The 17,951-nt window shown below is 40.1% G+C and overlaps 1 protein-coding gene across 2 annotated transcripts in view; it reads left to right on the forward strand.

The window, feature by feature from the left end:
• Positions 1–17,951, forward strand: part of atp2b2 (ATPase plasma membrane Ca2+ transporting 2) — a 388,757-nt gene that overhangs the window by 316,604 nt on the left and 54,202 nt on the right. For both annotated transcript variants that reach the window (XM_060835139.1, XM_060835141.1), the window contains exons 14-15: positions 694–873; positions 15,571–15,658. In XM_060835139.1, the coding sequence (XP_060691122.1) occupies positions 694–873; positions 15,571–15,658 (268 nt within the window). The remainder of the gene's footprint in view (positions 1–693; positions 874–15,570; positions 15,659–17,951) is intronic.

Below are 17,951 nucleotides of genomic sequence, written 5' to 3' on the forward strand. Positions count from 1 at the left end.
GTGAATTTACAACATTAAATAGGTCACAGTATTATCAATGAAACATAACTTGCTAATTTTGTATTTTGTTAACAAAGTATAGCATTTTATGAAGATGCTTATTCTACATTATAACAAAAAAATAAAACTGTAAGATATTATAGTTTAATCCCACAAAATTATTGAAGACATAAATGTGATAACAATGTAAGGTTACACAGATATACCTCATTATTATGAGGTATAGAGAAAAGAATAAAATCAGCAGTTGCATACCATTTAGTTTGCTGAGCAATTCACCTGCTTGAATAGTAAAGTTGTTACCCAACTATCTGGAGTGAGATAAGGGAGATAGGAACCGTTAGTTGCTCCTATAAGTTAAAACATGCAACCTGAAACTTTAATATTATTTCTCTCTCCACAGATCTTACTGACTGTTTCTGGCATTTTCTGTTCTTATTTAAGATTTCTAACATTCATAGCATTTTGCTTTTATATTAAAATATCTAAAAATATGTAATAAAAAAGGTAGCAATCATCAGGCAAAAGTTCTAGAACACCTTCATTTGATCTATGTGAGCAATTTCATTATTGTTCCAAAGTTATTTCATTTTACCATATTGTGTATTTATATTTGAAATAATACATTGCTTGCTTGTACAGTAGACAAAATTATTAAATAGTCAGTTCCCTGATTTTCTTTTTGTTGTGCAGGTTCCAGAAGCCATTAGAAAGTGCCAACGAGCTGGTATTACTGTACGTATGGTTACAGGAGACAACATCAATACAGCTCGTGCCATTGCCATCAAATGTGGCATCATTAATCCGGGTGAGGACTTCATCTGCTTGGAGGGCAAAGATTTCAACAGAAGAATCCGGAATGAAAAAGGAGAGGTGAGACCTTTTGATGAATCGAATATATTGAAGAAAATCATTGCCGTTCAATCATATTATACAAATGTGCTTTGGTATCACCATTTGTAGGATAATGAGTGATATGAAAAGGGCATAAGGAGGTTACAAGAAGTTCCAAATGACTAATAACTTCTGTCAAATGATCTGTCAAATGGAATATGATGTGGGAAAACATGGAATTGTTCATTTTGATAGTAGGAATGAAAAAAGTGTATTAACTTATGGTGAGATATTGGAGAGAATGTAGGGGGATCTGGGTGTCCTAGCACATAAATTGCAAAACGCCGGAAAATAGGTATAGCAAGTAGCTTGGAGAGCATATAGAATGTTATGATACATTGTGAGAGGAATTTCATACAGAAGTGGGCGATTATCCTTCGGTTATTTTGGGAACTGGTTAGAGCACATCTGGAGTACTGTGCACAGTATTGGTCGCCTTATTAAAAGAAAGGTGTAACCACAGTAGAGGCAGTTCAGTCAAGGCTTACCAGACTAATGCCGAGACTTTGTGGGTTGTTTACTTGTCAAGGTTAGATAGGTTAGGCTATTTGGTGGAGTTGTCGAAGAGGAAGAGACTTAATTGAATCATATGGGAGAATCCAGAACATTATTTAAAAATTGAAAACAGATATGAAGCATTTTTCTTTTCTTGAAGAGGGTCAGAAAACTGGAACTTTCCTCCTGAAAAGGCACTGGAAGGAGAGTCTGACTGTTTCTGAGGCAAGATATGATTAGATTCTTGTTAAACAAAGATTGACAGGTGATTGGGGGTAGATGGGACGGTAAACTTAAGGTTACAATCAGATCAGCCATGATTATATGAAGTAGCAGAGCAGGTTCAAGGGACTGTAAGGACCACTCCTGCTCCTTGTATGTTTGTATGTAATAAGAAGAATAGATTCACAGTACAGAAATTGGTTTTAATATCTTTGTTTTATGAGAACGTGAACTGTCATTAGAAGTCAACATATTGTTCAGATTAAATCATTAGAATTCCCATGAAAAGTGTGGGGTAAATTTTAGGTTAACACTGTGCATTCTTGGTAGAATCTCTCAAAACATGGTGTTGGATTATGATTACTGTGTAGTGAAGGTTTATAGTTTTTCAGAAGACCTTTAAACAGATACTAAACAGGCCGCAGCTGCTTTGCAACTTCCTGTGGCCCTTGTAACATATAAAGGGAAGGTAGTAGAATCTACCACTCATTCTACTGGCTTCTGTAAAGCATTGGCCTCATAGGTTTGTGGTTAAAAGCTAATGCCCTGCTTCCTGGTGCCATGTCCCTGCGTTAAAAAAAAGTTAATAGTGGCATTAGCTTTCATAAATGTCATCTTTGTCTTCATTAGTCTCCAGATTTTGCACTCATGAACAAAGCCCTGAGCCTGACTGCTGCATTTTACCAAGCATGCTCCCTGAATACTCTGGGGCAGGAATAGGTAGTCCTTTGTAATAACTCAGCAATCAGATAACCTCTTCACTGACTATGTGCACTGGTGGTTGTCAATTTATATTTTGGGTTTCCAAATCCCTATATGTTTAGCACGCCTGCTGAAATTAAAAGTTCACTTCCCCTATGGAATTCATATAGTTCTTTATTTTCAAATACCTTTTGCTGCACCTCATAACACAAGGAAGATAGATCTCATGCTTCTATCTCTTACCATGGCCAATTTTCCCTGGACCAGGTTGCTCACTTTTCACCAGAGGCTGTAGCTGTAGGGAGGCCCCTTTGCATCACCAAGGGACACTCCTTCTGTTACCACCTGCCAGTGATTTCTGTAAACTGGAATCAACCCATTAGATCATGTTTTGGCTGCATCTTCCATGGCCAAAATATCTTGGAGTGGGACTTGAATTTGAAGCTTTAGTCTCAAAGACAAGAACACTACCCACTGTGTCACAAGACCCTCTCTCATAACCTCTGTATGGTGGAATACTAGGATATATTGGGAGAGGTATTAGGAACTGAAAAAACTGTACTGTGTTGGCTCAGGCTTGTAGGGCCAAAGGCCCTATTCCTGGGCTGTAAATTTTCTTTGTTCTTTGTTCTTTTGTATATATGAAAGAATCATAGGAAAGTACAGCATCAAAGGAGATCATCCAGCCCAATGTTAAGAACATTGCAATTAGTTCTACTTCTCCATCATCCTTGCAAGCTTTTCTCTTCCAGACATTTACCCAATACTCTTTTAACGACAACGACTGCATCTGTATCCTGTATCCAGTTGGACAGTACATTCAAAATTTTAACCACTCATTACACTTAAAAGAAATCTTTTTCAGCTATTGCTTCTGGATTTTATGCCAATTGCCTCAAGTCTGGAACAAAAACAGTGGCAATACTGTGCAAATCTTTACATTAATATTCTCTGTACAAATATTGCCAGATTTGTGGAATATTTCCAGCACTTTCTGTTCTTATTTCTGATCAGCAACATCTACAGTACTTGTCTCTTTATTTTAAATTTGTCTTCCAGTTACCAATCTTTCAGCCACTCAAAAACATTTCTCCTTATTTGCTCTGTCTAAATTCATCATGATTTTGAAAATGTCAATCAAATCTCGTCGAAGCCCTCTCTGCTTCTAGAAGAATAATTCCTCAGCTTTTCCAGTCCATTGATGAATATATAATCCATCAGCCCAGGTAACATTTTATTAAGTCTCTTTGGTACATTCTCCTCATTTGGTTCCCAATGTTGTTGGCCAGAATTGAACACCAACTGGGGCCAAAATTGTACTTAATGTAGAGGCTTAGGATTACTGTCTGACTTTTTAAACCTCTGCTTCATTTCATTTTTCATTTGTTTTACTGAGCTGCCCTGTTAACCTGTCCTGCCACTGACAAATAACAAAATCTTCTTTATCTTCAAAATTACAATGTTTAGCTACATCCCCTTTCCCACCAAAACACATCACATCTCAGTTTCCTGCATTGAGTGACTTTATGCGTCAGTGCATTTCACCAGCCTGTGTCCCTTTGAAATCCATCACTATCATCCTCACTGTTTACTACATTTCTTAGTTTTTCTTCATCTGCAAATTTAAAAATTGTGCCCTTTAATCCTATTAAAATCAAAAGCAGTGGAACTGAACCCTGGGGTTCCTTCAATCCGAAACAAAAGTACCCATCAGACTCTCTGCCTAGGAGTTTGTGTCCTTTCATGGCACTGGGTGAATAGGCAGCATGTGGTTTAAGATTGGGTGGGATAGTGGGAAGGTGCAGATTTTACCAGCAGTAGGCAAAAAAACTCCACATAGGCCTTTATCCCATCATCTAGTCACGTGCAGAGTCCTTGTCTCTCGTACTGCCTCTTAAGAGTCAGCTCTCAGATTGCCAAATCTCTGACACATTTTTTATTTGTCAGCCAGGGCTCCCTAATTGGATGAGATTAACAGCCCTAATCAGAGAACTCATATTCTATTAGTCAACTGACCTTATTACAATTACTGCAATAGAGTCTGCCAACCCTTAGGCCAAATAAAGGGCTAAATAATGGGCTCTTCTCCCCACCTTGGTATTTTATAAGCTGGTATCTTGTCACATGGAGAGACTGCAGAACTCCCCTCATTGGACACCATGTGATCTATGTTGAATAGACAAGGCCACTCCAATCCTTGGGAAGACCCCCATCCTGCCTTCAAATTCTCCACCACCTCCACGTCTCATTCAGGTCTGACTGATTACCTGGGTGAGAACTGACCCCATCGATCTGTCCTCTGGATTGGCGATAGTACTGTGGGTGGTACTGCTGGAAACGAAGGGTAGCCAACCCGTCTGATTGGCTGACAGCTCTTGGAGGCAGACAATTTAGCTCAGAGATAAAGTCAAGACTCCAAGTAAGTCACTGTCTTCTGTACCTAAAATATACCTGTTGCTCCAAGGCCATGGAAGTCAAGATTGATTCTGACTTTCTGGCCAGTGGGCTATGCTGCTGATGCCCCTGAAAATCCTGATCTCTATTTACTATTTTGCTAATTTTCTTCACATGCTGCTACTTCTACTTTAAAACCCTGGCCAACAACTTTGCTGAGTCTAGATATACTGGCAAATTTTCACATGTTGCAGAAGCATCTGCTCTACCCTCATCCATCATTTTGACTATCTTATCATAAACTTTATTAAATCAGTCAACTACAATTTCCATCACTTACTGCTGATGTAATCAATCAGGTAACATTGCTGCTGATGATACTGTTATCGAATTTGAACGTGCATTTGAAAGGCCTAGTGCTTACAGTCAGATTAATGTGCTGTGTAGAGCAGTTTTTTTTTCAAATAATTTTTACTGATTTGTCATCAGGCAATGACAAATGAGCAGGAAAACAACTTGAGAAATTCAGACGTCAAGTGTTGCCACCTTTGAAAATTGTCATAACACTTGTTGTCCCCTTACTTATTTGATAATGACGCAATACATAAAAAACAGCAAGAACACTGGCTGATTTCCCCCTGATTTCCCCCAGTAGTCCCTGTGCAGATCAATTTCTAACCAGCTGAAATCAGCTGACTCCACAAAGCAATGAGCCTGAGATCTTTGTGACCCATGCGGTTTGAAGATTTTTTTGTTTTAGGCAACTGAACGATTAGAGGGACATAATGTAAACTATTAGTCTGTAGTAAATTATACATAGAATTTGATTTTGTTGTTTTTAATGTACAAAACAAATCTAACGAGCATTTTGTAATCATTCATATTAATAATACTGAAGTTTTGAACTAATTCCATAATCATAAAGAGGAGTCACATCAGAATTGAAACATTAGCTCTGCTTCACACTCCACAGATTCTGCCAGACCTATTAAGTTGCTCTAGCATTCTCTGTGTATGTTTCCGATTTCCAGCAACTGTAGAAATTAGCTTTCAAGTTAATAATTTTTAACTTACTGTGTTTAAAATTTTTATAATAGAAAACATACATAATGACAATAAGCACAATCGCAACACTGTATAACTCCTATTAACTTTGCAATTGAATCCCTTTAACTCATTGCATTCAGTGCTGATCAGCAATGATAGTGATTGGACTTGTCAGGCAATTGGTCTTGTATCATTTAGTCATGTTTATATATCTTTGTGATGTCTTCAGTCATGGCAAAATCAACCATATTTTAACAAACTGGTTTAAATTATTATTAAAAGAGCAGATTATAGCATTACATCACCTATTGACAAATATACTGAGGAAAATACGATCACTTATGGGCTGCACGGTGGCACAGTGGTTAGCACTGCTGCCTCACAGCACCTGAGACCCGGGTTCAATTCCCGACTCAGGTGACTGACTGTGTGGAGTTTGCACGTTCTCCCCGTGTCTGCGTGGGTTTCCTCCGGGTGCTCCGGTTTCCTCCCACAGTCCAAAGATGTGCGGGTCAGGTGAATTGGCCATGCTAAATTGCCCGTAGTGTTAGGTAAGGGGTAAATGTAGGGGTATGGGTGGGTTTCGCTTCGGCGGGTCGGTGTGGACTTGTTGGGCCGAAGGGCCTGTTTCCACACTGTAAGTCTAATCTAAATCTAATCTAATCTTTCTGAAATTGGATTATTTTTCCCTTGAATGTAATTTAAACCTTTTAATTGTTCTACTTCACCATGGATTTTGACTTTTCCATGACCTTTATGGCAAGTATAACTTTCCACTTATCAAAGAAAATATATATTTGCCAGAGAAGGAGTGCAACAGACGTTCATCAGACTAATTCCTGGAATAGCAGAACTGCCCTGTAGCCGAGACTAAGGAGGATGGGCCTGTATTCCCTAGAGTTCAGGAGAACAGAAGGTGATTTCATTGAAACTTGCAAACTTCTTAGAGTTGGACAAAACAGAAGTTGAAGTTTGTCCTTGGTGAGTGGGAGGTGGGTCTAGGACCCGGGGATTTGGAATAAGGAGCAAGCCTTTTAGGAATGGGATACAGGAGAATTTCTTCACCTGAGGTTGGTGATTCTTTTGAGTTGACTACCCCAGAAGGCTGGGAAGTTTCATTGGTGAATAAGTTTAAGATGGAGATTGATAAATTTCGAGATGCTCATGGCATCAAAGAATATGGGGATTGTGCAGGAAGGTGGCATTGATGTTAGTGAACAGCTATTATCTAGAAAGGCAAAGCAGGTTTCAGGAGCTGATTGGCTTGCCCTGCCACAGTGTTTGTACCAATGTTGGCAATTCTTTTTTCCCAGCTTCTCCATCGAGGTGACCCTGCCTCTATCCCCTATGATTTACCATTACTGCTACTCACCCCTAACCAACCCCTATGATCAAATCCCAATCTTGTACTTAGCCCTCTACCAAGAGCAAATCTTCCCCCTAACCTAAACCTCAATATCTGTTCAAGGCATGACTTCCATCCCCAACTTGTCCTCAACCTGATTTTTCTGATGCCTCCCTCATTCTCAGTTGTGCTACCAGACTGGAGCCTTGATCTTCTACAGACTTGTCTGATCTCCACTAGCCTTTCCAGTCTTCTTTCAAATATCTGATTGCTCTCCCTTCCCACTCTCTTTAGACAGTGTGTAGTTAAGGATGGCTACATTCAGTGGTTGGTTAAACAGGGACTGTGGTGAGACTAGGGGTTGAAAATGTGAGGGAATGTCAACTATGCCAACAATGTGCTGTAACCAGTGTGGATTAGTGTGTCATTATGCTACCAGGGAGGGGGCAACGCTAGATTTCCAATATAATAAATAAAACAAAGAACTGCAGGCGCTGGTGGTCTGGAAGAAAAAGAGAAATTGCTGGGGAAACTCAGCAGGTCTGGCAGCATCTGTGGAGAGAAAGCAGAGTTAATGTTTCAAGTTAATGCTGGCCAGCCAGCAATGCCCATGTCCCACGAGTAAATAAAATAAGTCTAATGATTCTTCGTCAGAACTCCAGATTTCCAATACTTGATCAAGTGCAAAGATGGTGGATACAAGTAATGCTGGTCATTCTGTGGATATCTGTTGAATAGTAAGTTGCTTCAGAAATAGTGCATGGTAAGGTGAAGATGGAATTAGATGAAAAGAACACCATAAGGATGGGATAGGTAATAATGAGGTGAGTTTGGTAAGATATATACAGATAATTTACTAGGCCTTGTTGCAAAATCCCTTCAAAAAGACTTGATACAACTTGCACTTAGTCAAAAAAAATCAGTGACGTAAAACAGCATAAGCATTGATGTTTCAGGTAAATATAACCTGTTGCAGGTAATACATACATCATGGTTAATCGAATTATCCACTTAAAAAGAATATTCCAAAGTCTTGTTGGCAGATATTTTGGAAACCTAATTGAAGATCAGCTGGACAGCAGACCTTGACATCAAGGAATTCAGATATTCAGTATTCGGTTTATGTGTACAGAAGACAGCTAATTTCTTTCTGATTGAAATCTAACGTTTCCAATAAAAGGATGCTTACAGCAAAGTTGCAAATACAAGCAAGGCTGAAGGTTACAGTCTTGTGCTGAGAAAGTGAACACTATCCCCTTTGATCCGTTTCTCTCTTTAGCTAAGAACCAAGTGCTTGTGGTTTAAATTTTCTTTCAAAAATGTAGTTTGATGCTCCCTACATCTATAAAGCTTTTCTAAAATAAAATACAGCTGGAAATATACTTTAAAAAGGTTTTGCATGCTTTGAAGGCTGTACCTGTACTTATGCAAAAGTTGGTTAGTTCCACCATTTTCTGTTTCTAATTTGGCGCCAAAGTCGAATCTTTGTGTTTTGTCATTCCCTATTCAGCGTGACCGCCATCTAGTGGCTGAAAGCTGTAATTATAACCTTCAATTTTGATTGTCAGGGCTTTCAATCTCATAATCACACTTGCTATCATAACAACACTCTTAAATGGAAGGCAGCCAGAAAAAGAACAGCAGCAATGAAAAATAAGCAAAACAGCAGCAGAAAATGGAACAAACAGCAGGAAAGAGAAGCAAAAACAATGATGGAAACAAACACTGCACTCAGCTCTACTTCTTTAAAAAATCACAGATCTTCAATTAGACACACAGACAAATAATTAATTGTGGACTGGTCAGACAATGTTCCCTCTCCTCTTATATCTTGGCATCCCAGTTTTTATAGTCATAGTTATACAGCACAGAGACAGACTCATCTGTGCCAACCCCAGGTATCTTAAACTGATGTAGTTCCATTTTTTCCAGCATTTAGCCTATATCCCCCTAATCCCCTCCTCTTAATGTACCTAGCCAGAAGCTTTTTAAATGGTGGAATTGTACCATCCTCCACCATTTCCTGTGACAGCTCATTCCATCCTTTCCGTGAAAAAGTTGCTACTCAGGTCCCTTTTAAATCTTTCGCCTCTCACCATAAACCTCTTCCAAAACTTTATGACACTAGCTTGGTTTTGACATCATAAGTCCCATCTTTTTGTATCTGTCATATGTAAGTTTGCACACATATTCCAGCTGATTTATAATGCAGAGTGATACCAACAGTGTGGGTTCAATTCCTGCACCAGCTGAGGTTTCTCTGAAGAGTCTCCTTCTCAACACCTCCCTTTGACCATTGTGATTCTCATGTTAAACTGCTACCAGCCATCTCTCTCTAATGAGAGTGCAGCCCTATGGTTTGGTAAGACTATGACAACTTTACCTTATCTTTTTGCTGAGTTCCATTATATAATCACAACCACCTGATGAAGGAGCGACACTCCGAAAGCTAGTGCTTCCAAATAAACCTGTTGGACTATAACCTGGTGTTGTGTGATTTTTAACTTTGTCCATCCCAGTCCAACACCGGCATCTCCACATCTTATATAATCTTTGTAGAACTATCTCCACTCCTTCAGAATTTGTCAAAATCTGACTCCATCTCATAAACAGTTGTTAAATCATTGTTTTAGAACATAGAACATTACAGCGCAGTACAGGCCCTTTGGCCTTTGATGTTGCGCCGACATGTCATACCAATCTGAAGCCCATCTAACCTACACTATTCCATGTATGTCCATATGCTTGTCCAATGACGACTTAAATATACTTAAAGTTGGTGAATCAACTACCTTTGCAGGCAAAGCATTCCATACCCTTACTACTCTCTGAGTAAAGAAACTACCTCTGACATCTGTCCTAGATCTATCACTCCTCAATTTAAAGCTATGCCCCCTCGTGCTCGCTGTCACCATACTTGAAAAAAGGCTCTCCCTGTCCACCCTATCTAACCCTCTGATTATCTTATATGTCTCTATTAAGTCACCTCTCAACCTTCTTCTCTCTAATGAAAACAGCCTCAAGACCCTCAGCCTTTCCTCGTAAGGCTTTCCCTCTATGCCAGGCAACATCCTAGTAAATCTCCTCTGCACCCTTTCCAAAGCTTCCACATCTTTCTTGTAATGCAGTGACCAGAACAATACACGATACTCCAAGGGCGGCGGCACCAGAGTTTTGTACAGTTGTAGCATAACCTCATGGTTCCGGAACTCGATCCCTCTATTAATAAAAGCTAAAACACTGTATGCCTTCTTAACAACCCTGTCAACCTGGGTGGCAACTTTCAAAGATCTGTGTATCTGGACACCGAGATTTCTCTGCTCATCTACGCTACCAAGAATCTTACCATTAGTCCAGTACTTTGCATTCCGGTTACTCCGACCAAAGTGAATCACCTCACATTTGTCTGCATTAAACTCCATTTGCCACCTCTCAGCCCAGCTCTGCAGCTTACCTATGTCTCTCTGTAACCTACAACATCCTTCGTCACTATCCACAGCTCCACCGACCTTAGTGTCGTCTGCAAATTTATTAACCCATCCTTCTACCCCCTCATCCAGGTCATTTATAAAAATGAGGAACAGCAGAGGACCCAAAACTGACCCTTGTGGTACACCACTGGTAACTGGACTCCAGGATGAACATTTCCCATCAACCACCACCCTCTATGTCTTCTTTCAGCAAGCCAATTACTGATCAAAACTGCTATATCTCCCACAATCCCATTCTTCCGCATTTTGAACAATAGCCTATTGTGGGGAACCTTATCAAACGCCTTGCTTAAATCCATATACACCACATCAACCAGTTTACCCTCATCTACCTGACTGGTCAATTTCTCAAAGAACTCAATAAGGTTTGTGAGGCATGACTTACCCTTCACAAAACCGTGCTGACTATCCCTAATCAAATTATTCTTTTCTAGATGATTACAAATCCTATCTCTTATAACCTTTTCCAACACTTTAACAACAACTGAAGTAAGGCTACTGGTCTATAATTACCTGGGTTGTTTCTACTCCCCTTCTTGAACCACATTTGCTATCCTCCAGTCTTCTGGCACTATTCCTGTGGACAATGGCGATTTAAAGATCAATGCCAAAGGCTCAGCAATCTCCTCCCTGGCTTCCCAGAGGATCCTAGGATAAATCCCATCCGGCCCAGGGGACTTATCTGTTTTCACACTCTGCAGGATTCTTAATACGTCTTCCTTGTGAACCTCAATCACACCTAGTCTAGTAGCCTGTATCTCAGTATTCTCCTCGACAACATTGTTATTTTCTAGAGTGAATACTGTTGAAAAATATTCATTAAGTGCTTCCCCTATCTCTTCTGACTCCACACACAACTTCCCACTACTGTCCTTGATTGACCCTAATCTTACTCTCGTCATTCTTTTATTCCTTAAATACCGATAGAAAGCCTTAGGGTTTACCCTGATCCTATCCGCCAACAACTTCTCATGCCTCCTCCTAGCTCTTCTGAACTCTCTCTTTAGGTCTTTCCTGGCTACCTTGTAACCCTCAATCGCCCTAATTGAGCCTTCACATCTCATCCTAACATAAGCCTTCTTCTTCCTCTTGACCAGAGATTCCACTTCCTTCATAAACCATGGCTCCTGCACTCTACAGCTTCCTCACTGCCTGACAAGTACATACTTATCTAGGACACAGGAGCTTTTCCTTGAATAAGCTCCATATTTCTAATGTGCCCATCCCCTGCAGTTTCCTTCCCCATCCTATGCTTCCTAAATCTTGCCTAATCGCATTGTAATTGCCTTTCCCCCAGCTGTAACTCTTGCCCAGTGGTATACACCTATCCGTTTCTATCATTAAAGTAAACATAACAGAATTGTGATCGCTATCACCAAAGTGCTCACCTACTTCCAAGTCTTACACCTGGCTGGGCTCACTACCCAGTACCAAATCTAATGTGGCTTCACCCCTTGTTGGCCTGTCTACATACTGTGTCAGGAAGCCCTCCTGCACACACTGGACAAAAACTGACCCAGCTATAGTACTCTTACTACAGTGTTCCCAGTCAACATTTGGAAAGTTGAAATCTCCCATGACAACTACCCTGTCTCTCTCACTCCTACCGAGAATCATCTTTGCTATCCTTTGCTATCCATCTCTGGAACTGTTCGGAGGCCTATAGAAAACTCCCAACAGGGTGACCTCTACTTTCCTGTTTCTAACCTCAGCCCATGCTACCTCAGTTGACAAGTCCTCAAACATCCTTTTTGCAACTGTAATACTGTCCTTGATCAACAATGCCACCCACCCACCCCCCACTCTGTTTTACCATCTTCTCTGTTCTTACTGAAACATCTAAATCCTGGAACCTGCAACAACCATTCCTGTCCCAGTTCTATCCATGTCTCCGAAATAGCCACAACAACGAAGTCCCCGGTACCAACCCAAGCTGCAAGTTCACCCACCTTATTCTGGATGCTCTTGGCGTTGAAGTAGACACACTTCAGGCCAACCCCTTGCTTGCCAGTGCCATCTTGCGTCCCTGAAACTTCAATTTGGACCTCCCTACTCTCAACCTTTTCTATACTCAAACTACAATTTAGGTTCCCATGATCCTGCTGGATTAGTCTAAACCCACCCCAATAGCCTTAGCGAATTCCCCCCCCCCCCTCCCCCAGGATATCGGTACCCCTCTGGTTCAGATGAAGAACATCCTGGTTGTAGAGGTCCCACCTACCCCAGAAAGAGCCTCAATTATCCAAGAATTCAAAACCCTCTCTCCTGCACCATCCCTGTAGCCACATGTTCAACTCCTCTCTCTCCCTATTCCTTGCCTCACTAGCATGTGGCACGGGCAACAAACCAGAAACAACTCTGTTCATCGTAGCTCTAAACTTCCATCCTAGCTCCCTGAATTTCTGCCTTAAATCCCCATCTCTCTTCCTACCTATGTCATTGGTGCCTATGTGGACCATGACTTGGGGCTGCTCCCCTTCACCCTTAAGGATTCCAAAAACACGATCAGAGACATCACGAACCCTGGCACCTGGGAGGCAACACACCAACCATGAGTTTCTCTTGACCCTACAGAACCTCCTATCTGTCCCCCTAACTATAGAGTCCCCAATGACTACTGCTCTGCTCCTCTTCCCTCTTCCCTTCTGAGCAGCAGGGACAGACTCTGTGCCAGAGCCCTGTGCCCCACTGCTTTACACTGGTAAGTCATCTCCCCCAACAGTATCCAAAACGGTATACTTATTGTTGAGGGGAATAGCCACAGGGGATCCTTGCACTGCCAGCCGTTCCTTTTCCGTTCCCTGACTATAACCCATCTGCCTTTTTCTTTTACCTTAGGAGTGACTACTTCCCTGTAACTCCTCTCAATAACTCCCTCTGCCTCCCGAATGATCCGAAGTTCATCCAGCTCCAGCTCCAGTTCCCTAACGCGGTTTTCAAGGAGCTGGAGTTGGGTGCACTTCCCACAGATGTAGTCAGCACGGACACTAGTGGTGACCCTTACCTTCCACATTCTGCAAGAGGAACATTCAACTGCCCTAACCTCCATTCTCACTATTCTAAATTCCCAAAGAGACTTTTGAAAAAATAAGGAATAAAAAATAAACTCGTTACCTTACCAATCTGGCGCACAGAACCTTTTTTTTTGGTTAGAGGAGGAGGATGGGTTGGAGACAGTACCCGAGTAGTGTTTTGGGTAACACAATCACACAAATATATGCCTTCCCAGAAGTCCTTCGCTCCTCCCTCGCACCTCTAGGCAAATGGAGGCCCGACTCCCAAGGTGAGTCCCTTTTAATGCGGGAAAGCTCACCCTGCCCGGCAGCCCTCGCTTCACCACTCGTTCTCTCCTCGCTGCTCTGGTAAAATCAGATAAATTTATTCAGGAAAGGGAGTAATCTGACCATTCTAGTTCTAAATTTTGAAATCTCCAATTCTGATTTTAAAAAAAAGCCTTGCGACTTACCCCTTGCTTTTGTGTGGTTGTGAAAGTACCAAGAACCCATTACTGGTAAGCTAATTGGAAATGTCAAAATTAGCACAAGCACCTGTCAAGAGAACATGCCAAAGGAAACTGTAAAATGGACCAGTCAAAGATTTTAAATTCCTGCCCTTTAAATCTTTGAATAAAAATGTCTGAAATATTCAAAAAAGGTTAATTAACTCTGTGTTTTCTCATAATTTCCTTGCTTCCTCTTTGGTAAAGGAACAACACAATTATCTCATTCTTCATAGGTTTGCATTTAGAAAACAAGGGCAGGTAATTATACCACAATACTTTATATTTAGATTCAACCACCTGATTGAAGTTTTCTCCAAATCACTCTTCAGTTGCAATAATCCTGAAATTTCAATACCCTCTTTTATCAATATTTAATATAGAGAGGAAATGCTGGATAGACGGGATCAAGATATGTACTGTTCAGCCTTAGCTTAGTTGCACTTTCACTCCTCAGTCTCCAAGATCACTGAATTCATACACCCCCCCCCCCCCCCCCCACCCCATATACACAACCTGAATTAACAAATCACCTGCCCCTTAGTTACGCTTGGCCTCCTAGCTGGACTTTACTAGAAATGAGCTCAGCATATCCTCAGAGTGATGCTCATGTATTCAAGGGATTGTATGAAGTGGTACTGCAGTCAGGCTACCAGTGGGATATGCAAAACTCAGCTTTGAGGATGTTCACAGATTTGAAATGGAGTTCCTAAACATTGACTATTGCTGCTGGGTGGTCACTGCCAGATGACAATGGAAAATGGCATGTACTATCACAATGATCGGGGGAATACAGCATATTGTCAACAATCACCAATGCTGAAAACAACAAGCTGCAGTCGTACTTGGAAGCTTCGTGTGTGTCTCTTGAAGAAGGAATTGCTTCGCAAGGATTGGTCTCTTCAGCCATCAGCAAATATATGCCATGTAGAGACCTCCTATCTGAAGTGGATTGTTTGGTGTGTATGTATCATCCTTTATACATTAAATGATGCTGACATGAAGATGGCTAGTATCAATAAATAATTTTACACTGATACACAGAAGATGAAACACTGAGGTAAGGTGAAGGCAAGTTGTTGAGTTGAATTCTATAATCTACATTCTACAATGCTATCTGTCATTTGGAGATGAATGATGTTCTGATAAAAGTTAATTTGACTGGAAATATTCTCTCCGCAGATGTTGCCTGACCTGAGAGTATTTCCAGCCTTTTCTTCTTCTGATTGTGTACAATTAGAATGGTTCTTTCTTGATATCTTTTTTCCCTTGATGAGTAAGAGCACATCAGGCAATATTCAGTAAGATGAGACAACTGGGTGATTTGTTTTCTTCATAAGGACAGCAAAAGTACTTACAGCCTTTATAATTTGTAACAATTTCTTTCAGATTATGGTAAAACCTCATTACATTTGCATAGACATTGTTTGAATGACTCATTTGAGGAAAATTGTTAAAATAATTGTTTATTTAATTTTAAGGTTGAACAAGAACGTATCGACAAGATCTGGCCAAAACTCCGGGTGCTTGCTCGATCATCTCCAACTGACAAACACACCTTAGTGAAAGGTATACAATTCATTTTGATACTGAAAACGGAGATGTTATGAGACCTTTGCCGATGCTGAACTCCCAAATTTTATTTTCTACCCATTGCATTGTGTGTTAAATATAAACTGGTCTTATGGCCACTAATTGGGAAAGAAGGTGCTAAAGGAGATTGACAAAGCAGACATGGCGAGAATGTTTAATCAGGTGGGGTAATACAGAATGAGACGACATAGTTTTTGAATAAGGAGTAACAGATTTAAAACAGAGATGAGGAGAAACGACTTCTCTCAAATGATCATGAGTCTGTAGAATTCATTACCACAGAATATGGTGGATGTCGGGACGTTGAATAAATGTAAGGAGGAGATAGACAGATTTTTAATTAGTAATGGATTGAAGGTTATGGAGAGCAGGCAGAAAAATGGAGTTGAGGCTGAGATGAGATCAGCGATGATTGTATTGAATGGCGGAGCAGGGTTGAGGGGCTGAATTACCTCCTCCTGCTCTTAGTTCTTAAGTTATGTTCTATTTGTTTTATTTGTGTCATACTTTAAATAATATTGTGTTGATGTATTGGAAGTTTATAAAGCCAGGAATGTTTCCTTTTCGGTGCAAAATTGAAAGGGCTTTCTAAAATGAAAAGTTTGCTCAATTTTCAGCAATGTTTTACTCTCGTTGAAACAGTGGTGGACGAATTGCTCCATTGAAATCTTTTTTTATGGTAAACAGCTTTTAGCTATATTAGTAAATCTCCACTAGGTTACCACCAATATGTAAATCAAGGAATTGTTTTGATGCGAATTCTTCCTTAAAAATTAATTGTAGAACTCACTGCTTAGAAGTTGGAGAAGTGGAAATAATCAATAATTTTAAAAGGGAATTGTGCACTTGAAGGAAAAGAATGTATGGGTTATGGAGATTGAATAGGGACGTGGAACGAATTGAACAGCTCCTCCCAGGGCCAGTATGAACTTGATGGGTTGAATAACCTTTTGCGCTGTAAATGTCTCTAACTCACCTTTGGTTTAAGAGTGGGAGTCTGATTATAATTTTAGTATTACTAATAAATATAGCTTTATCATAAAAATAAAATTAGTCACAATATTAAATCCATCACTTTTTAAACTAGAGCAAGTTAAGACAGACTTAATTTGCACTGCACCTAATTTGGAGTGTAGTGATTTCAGGCAGATTTTGCACAACTATTATTTTCATGCTTTTTCTTACGGTTTGGGATATTGATTGCACATAATTCGGAGTCACAGAGGAAAAGATGGAAACAATTAATTAATGTAGCGAGTTTTACCCAAAGTTGTTATATGCAGGAAAATGGCCAACAAATTATAGGAAAGAATACAAAAGGTTGCTGGAATTATATTTTCCTCATTTTCTTGGTTTAGATTTTTCTCACTCACTTGACTGTAATTTCCCAGTCTCTTTGTTTTGACTTTGCACTCCACTTTTATTCAATTTTCATATGGTTCCGCGATAAGTCCATCATGCACTTTGACAAAGACAAATTAAATGTCTACACATATTTAATTATTGCTAAAAAGAGAAATGAAATCGCAGTTTTTCGTCTTGCACTATTGTTTCCCTTCACTCAGTGACCAATCAGTACTAAATTTGTACAGCATGAGAAAAGGGTACTGATTGGTCACAGAATAAATGAAGAATGAGATATCCAACCCCTGCTACATCACCATGGCAACATCCAAACCAATCAGAGTTAACTGCCTTGTTTGAATTTAATCAGTTAACAAAGACAGTTCACACTTACCATTGCCATCTGTGGTCAAACTAATCAGGACCTCTTTCTCATGTTACATAGATTGTTGTTCCCTTTCTAAAATTGGTTTTCTTGTGATTCAGTCCTGGTGAATGCAAGGTTCAAAGTTCCGACTTCATGTCTGTCTCCTTTTAGCAAATGTTTAAATTCTGTACTACCAAGCATCATTAATATATTTACTGTTAAAGAAAGTTCCAATTCACTTATAAGCACTGCAATCAAACAAAAATGGTAACTGAACCTGAAAAGGTACCATTAGGAAGAAGGACTAAAGTCAGAAATCAACGTTCATGAAGGTCTTAACAGAAAAGAAGGATGTTGACACATGGAGAAGGAATTCCAGAAAATAGAGTTGAGATTGCTGAGGGCAGAACAGCTAACTGAATGATAGAGGTGGCTGGAGATTTTACAAAAGAGCTATTTAAAAAGTCAGCTGAGGTTACAGAGATACAGAGGAGAAACTACTAAGGGATCCAAAGACAACTATGCAAATTTTAAATAGACCTGGCTCTTAGCAAGGTG

This window comes from Hemiscyllium ocellatum, chromosome 14, assembly GCF_020745735.1.
Source record: "Hemiscyllium ocellatum isolate sHemOce1 chromosome 14, sHemOce1.pat.X.cur, whole genome shotgun sequence".
In the NCBI taxonomy this organism is placed as follows: domain Eukaryota; kingdom Metazoa; phylum Chordata; class Chondrichthyes; order Orectolobiformes; family Hemiscylliidae; genus Hemiscyllium; species Hemiscyllium ocellatum.